Below are 6000 nucleotides of genomic sequence, written 5' to 3' on the forward strand. Positions count from 1 at the left end.
CTATTTTTCTGACACAACTACTCAAGATACTTGATTTTACAAAGAATTCAGTTCCAAGGATGATATTAGAAAAAAACAGACTTTTTCATTATTTTCATTATAAGACCTTTCATTATTTTTTTCTAGCACATTGACAGAGTGACTAACAAATAAGTAAATAGCTCAGCAGTGAACACTGTCTCTATTTGCAACAAGACTTATTGTTAAATTTGCTGTAAGCATAACCAAAACACAGAAAACACCCAAGCACAAAGTAAAATGTTGCAAAAAGTAAAAAAGCTGTAAGTGGTGGGGATGGTGGTTTGTTAGTTTGTTTAAGAAGAATCCTCAGCCAGCAGCACTTCCTTCAGTCTCAAGGGGATTCTCTTTGAACTAATTACAGAAGAATTGAACTCTCACAAAGACAAACTCAAAACAATTAAAAAAGCTAGAAATTGTCTCTATTACATAACTTGTCTGACTGATTCCAAATCAAAACACAGGCAGAGTTCCAAACTGGAGGAAAAGGCTAACAGATTATAGTTCCTCTTACTTTCCTGTAGCTTTTAAAATCGAAGCTCTCTGTGTCTAACCTCATTTCATGTTTGCATAGGAAGCTACATCACAGGCCACTGCAAAATGGTAAACTGTGGAAGTAAAAAACACACAAGCTGTACTTAGAATTATCACATTTTAGAAGACTCACTACAACTGACAGCCCCAGGATCCAGCAAGTTCTTGACAGAAACTATTTTTCTGACTGCAAAAAAAAAATATCTCAAAAAGAGGTGTTAAAAATAGTTAAATTTGTACAGGCTTTCTGGAATCCAAACAGATCCCAGATGATGAAAGATTCCAAGCCAGTACAGACTCACTGGCAACATGCTGTGTATAGTAAAGTACCTGCATATTAGTAATACCATATGTGAACACACAGAGTGGACAAATAATTATTTAGGTAGCAATCCATGTTCACACTCCTCTCAAAATAACCCTGACCAGAGCCTGGGATGGCCAGCAAATGCCTCAATAGCAGGCAACAGCATCCCTTCAGAATGTCTCTCTTGTTAGAGCAAAACTTTAGCACAAAGAAATTAAGTCTCCCTACAGATAAAACCTAAAAAGTATGAACCAAATACAAAAACTGCAACCTTTGCCTACACAGGTCTGCAGAACCTGGAACAGCAACATCTCCACATGGTGTAAATCATGACAATTATCACAACAGTGATGTTAGCTGCTTAGTTTCCCATGTCAGGAAAGAGACCAAAGACTGCAATTATCTACAATCTATTGAAGCAATTTTCCATTTTAATGCAACAACTGGATGACAGTAGATAGAGGAATTGCTGCTTGCTTTTAATTCGGTCAAGAGAGCTAAAGGAAGTAGGCCAGGACCTAGAAAAACACAAAATCATACACTGAAGCACTGGAGAGCAGGCAACTAAAAGCACCACCACCTTTCCAAGTATCATTCTGACCTGCTGATCGCATACAAACCAGTTTCATACACCTCTGTTGAACTACAGATTTTCCGCAGCAGCATGTTGTCAAAACTTCAGCTCTTTTCAGACAAGTTAATATACACAACAAGGCTTAAAGCAACACGAAGCTTACTGTGCCTATCCCTTCCTTCTGCATCTCAGGATTTACACCTTTAAGAAAACAAACACAATTCCAACACTGCTCACCCTCTTTACACCTTCAGGATGTTCCATATGAAAACCAGTGCAGCCCGCCAGCAGGAGCAGATACAGAGCACTGCATTTCTCTCTCTCTTCCTCCCCCCCCCCTTTTTTTTTTTTTAAAAAAAAAAAGTTTCCATTCCACCCTGAATTCTACTACTGACAAGTTGACAGATGCAGACAGTTTCCTATCTAGGAGCTGGGACAGTTCTAATCTTTATTAAAAATTTAGAACTTAAGCTACTCTGGAAAGCCTATGGTTAATGCAAAGTGTACTTTCTGGTCCTAATCCAGTGACAAGTGAACGTTTGTCCATAGCATAGCACTGCCAGATTTCAGCACAATTCATTATAAATTGCACTCTCTGTTCATGGAAGGCCAACATTCAGAAGAGAATGAAGCTTTGCAGTTCAGACAGGGAGATATTAACAAGGCAGCTGATGGTCACGAAGGTCAGCAGTAACAGGAAAAGTACTGACGCTGGACTGAAAAAAAGGCAGGAGATAAAAGGAAGAGCAGAAAGGGCTCGTGTAACTTCTGTTAACTGTATGTCTGGCCCTTCTGAGTGTAAATGCCACCTGAATTCTAGGGTCATGATGCACCACGATAAAAGACAAATTGCATTTCAATTTAAAACAAAACAAAAAAAAAAACACAAGCAAAGATTTAGTAGCTATACTATATATATATTTTTTTTAATTTCTAATGCTATTTTTGTCTGCTATTAAAAAGAAAAGACTCCTCAAAAATAAAGAAATAAAACAACCATTTTGAAGCTGACACACAGCAGTTTGCACATTCCTTTGTCACAGACATAAGGCCCGCTTACTTTACTACTGCAAAAGAAAGTTTAGAAGAATAGAAAAGAGAAAAATAAAGAATGAGAAAAATAGATTGCTCTATACAAAGATACCTGTACATGAGTAGTTTTACAGCAATTATAAAGACCTCTGTGAAACCTTTGTGTAATGCAATCAGTGCAGTTGGGAACCAACCTATGTATAATTATTTCCAAATATGTTTGTGGTTTGTTTACAGAAGGTTGTTTTTGGATTTCTGAAAGCAAGACAGAAAATCAACTCAGAAAAGCAGAAGTACAACCATACGGAGAACAGGCAGATGAAGTCACCCAAAAGACTACTTTTTCGTAAGAACCCCGGTAAATTCCCAGTTTCTGTCTTTGTTCCAAAGTTAGCCTCGCAACTAGCCTGCGTTTGCCTTCTCTTTGCACCGCTGGTACTTCTGCAGATCTCCCAGCCCAGCAACGCCCCCTCACCCCACAGCTCCCACACGGCCAGCGCACAGCCCGGGGGCACCGTGTGCTCTCACCTTTCATTTTGACAGTGGGAGAATTGGGTCCAGCTGATTGCTTCCTCCATCCTCTCCAGTTCTGGCAAAGGCTCTCGGCCTCAGAGATGAAGGAACAAAGAGAGTCCTCTTCAAAGTGATCAGAGTCTTCAAAGGAAAACCTCTCCCCGTCCTCCCACTCGGCAAACATGAGTTCCATCACATCCGACAAGCAACGTGGGGGAAAAAAAAAAATAGAAACAGACAGAGAAGTGCTGGCTTTAACAGGTGGATGGGCTGGAGGACTCGGTACCGCTGAAGCTCTCGGTCCCGTGCAGATCCCCACGCTACGGTTCCAGCAGCAACGGAGCGAGCGCGGTCTGGCCGCGGGAGAAGCAGGCAACCATCGCAGAGTAACGGGCGCGCGTAGAAAATCCCGGGAGACAAGTTTCGTTTGGTTTAAAAAAAGTTGTTTTTTTAAAAACAAACACACAAGAAGTGCGTGTCCGCGGCGTGTACGAGCCCGGCGGGGCCGCGCGGAGCCGCCTCAGCGCGTCCCGCCCCGTCCCGTGCCGTCCCCCCCGCGCCCCTCAGCCGGTGCCCGGCTCACTCCCGGGCCGCCCCGACCCCCCCGGCAGCCCCGGGCCGGGGCAGCGCCGCCTGCGGGGCGGGGGCCAACTTCCCCCGGGCCGCCCGGCGCCGTTCAAACGCCCGCGGGGCAGGGGCGGGGGCAGCGCGGCCTCGGGGCGCCTCAGCACCGCCACCGGCACCGGCGGCCGTTGGGCAGCGGCTCCGGCCTCATGGGGGCGCGGGCGGGCGGGCACAGCCCGGAGATAGGGGCCGGGAGGGGGGGGGGGGGGGGGGACGGCCGCCGCCGCTGCCGCTGCCGCGCCCCGCGCTCCTAGGGGCCCATGGCCGCCGGGCCCCCGCTTGCGGACGCCCCCTCCCGTGCCCGGCCCGGCGGCGGCTCGCGGTGCTGGCGCGGTACCGGCGGCGGCGGCGGCGGCGGGTGGGTGCCCGGCGCGGGCACCAAGATGGCTCCGCGCTTCCCAGCTTCACCTGCGACACCCCCCCGCCAGCTGAGCCCCGCTTCCGCCGCCGCGCTTCCGGCTTCCGCCGCCAGGCGGCCGCGCGGGGCATGACGGGGGGGGAGGGGGGTGCCCAGAGTGAGGCGTCCCTGAGGGGGTCCCGTGGGGGGGGGGGGGGCGGGGGTCTCCTTTTTGCTGTTTTCCTTCTTTTTAGATAACCAAAGGGAATGGGGGAGCGCAGCTTGTGCTAAAACACCTTCTGCCCCCGGCAGAGACCGCAAATCAGGCACCCGAGGGGGAAAGGGCAGCTCCGCTCACCTGAAGAGAGGTGGGGGAAAGGCGGAGCCACGGGGAGCTCTGCTACTTAAACACAGCTGTTAGGAGAGAAAGCTGAGTAAAGGAGAAAGGAAATAAAACATGAGGGGAGTACTGCTCCTACAGGGATAAGGAGAAGGAGCTGTATTGAAAAATAGAGTCAAACTGTACCGAGCTCTTGCCTCGGGCTAACACATCCCCGTTAACCCCAGCACAGCCCAGAGGCAGGGGGCTGGGGACGTGGAGTCTGAGCAACTCGGAAATTAGAAATAAAATACCGCCCAACACAGTTACATGGGGAGTTACGTTAGGTTTACGCATCATACCGACTTTGAAAACAGGTCTTACTGTGAGCTTTTTCTAAAATTCTATTTTATTTTGGAGACCTATGTAATTGTTTCATTGTCAGAGTATGCTGCTGTAAACCCTAACGGTAAGTTTTCTCTGTAAAGTGAGAAAGCATCAGCTGAGCAACTGCAGGCTGGACCTGCATTTCCCTTCCTGTATTTGCATGAGGAGAGGAGGGGAGGAGAGGAGAGGACTCACAGGAAAAAGAAGAGCTAAGGAAAACAGAATGAAGTATTAGGAAACTATTCCTAGAGCTAAGAGAAACTGAAGTGCTTTGTGGGAACAATTAGCATGTCACTCATCTTAATTCACCATAGTCCCTGATCAAAACATAAATAAATAAATAAAAACAATTGATGAATCCTCATAGTGGGTCTCAAAAGATACCCCTTGGACCTGAAGGGAAACTATAATGCTTACCAGTATAGTATTTAAGATCTTGAACACAGAAATGTGCATTAATAAATGTCCATCAACTCCAAAAAGTTTGTTTACCTGTATAAATGTCAGATCCTTCAGTGCTTCCTACCAGTAAGGTAAAAAGGAGCAGTCCACAGCTTCTTAATCCTCAAATCTTTCTCCTAGACTTCATCTGACTTAATATGTTGCTTGTCCAAAGTGGCTGTTCTAAAAATACTTGCACAATTCCTTTAAGGGATCTTCTTGAGGAGGTATCTGAGTTAACAGATACATGATAAATGTAGTCACTGCACGTCTTTTTACAAAAATCTTTTTTTTTTTTTTTTTTTTTCTAAATAAACTCTCACAACACTAGTAGGCTCCCTGTTCTTTTTTCTCTGATATTTTTTTTTGCCATCAGGCTGCCTGTAAACATTTTTATTTCACAGGAAGAACTCATTCATAGTCATGCATACATGCATATGGCATATCTGAAGGATGGTATTATCCCTAATAGTCTGTTACACAAGAATGCATGTATTAAAACCTGTTAAAATCAATTCAGGACCTCTGAAATTCACCTTTTGGGAGGGGAAGGGGTGTGGAGCCTGGAACCTGTTTTTCAGCTAGCCAGAAATACTATTAATTAACTATAGTTGCTGTAATTACCCTGTGAGCTAATGACAGTCAGTCAGGTAGTTAGGTAATTACTGTCCCTTTTTACAGTGTGCAGGGGCAAGCAGAAAATGCTATTCTTTAGAACCTGGTGATTTAGAGCTTCAAGCAGAGTAAAATGCTTTGCCCCTAGTTCTACGAAGTCAAATGTTTAGACCTTGGCTCCATAAAGATAACAATGACAGGATACTTAACATCCTCAAAAACACAACAGCAGGGTGTCAAATGCTGACTACTGATAAAAAGTTGTCTGAAGGAGCATCTTTATCAGTGTGACCTAGCTG

At 45.8% G+C, this 6000-nt stretch overlaps 1 protein-coding gene across 3 annotated transcripts in view; it reads right to left on the bottom strand.

Moving 5' to 3' along the window:
- Positions 1–3904, bottom strand: part of ZSWIM8 (zinc finger SWIM-type containing 8) — a 65138-nt gene extending 61234 nt beyond the window's left edge. For all 3 annotated transcript variants that reach the window (XM_084290293.1, XM_084290292.1, XM_084290291.1), the window contains exon 1: positions 2994–3904. In XM_084290293.1, the coding sequence (XP_084146419.1) occupies positions 2994–3171 (178 nt within the window). In that variant the 5' untranslated portion in view covers positions 3172–3904. The remainder of the gene's footprint in view (positions 1–2993) is intronic.
- Positions 3905–6000: the final 2096 nt, after the last annotated feature.

Source organism: Netta rufina (genome assembly GCF_964035555.1).
Source record: "Netta rufina genome assembly, chromosome: 7".
Classification (NCBI taxonomy): domain Eukaryota; kingdom Metazoa; phylum Chordata; class Aves; order Anseriformes; family Anatidae; genus Netta; species Netta rufina.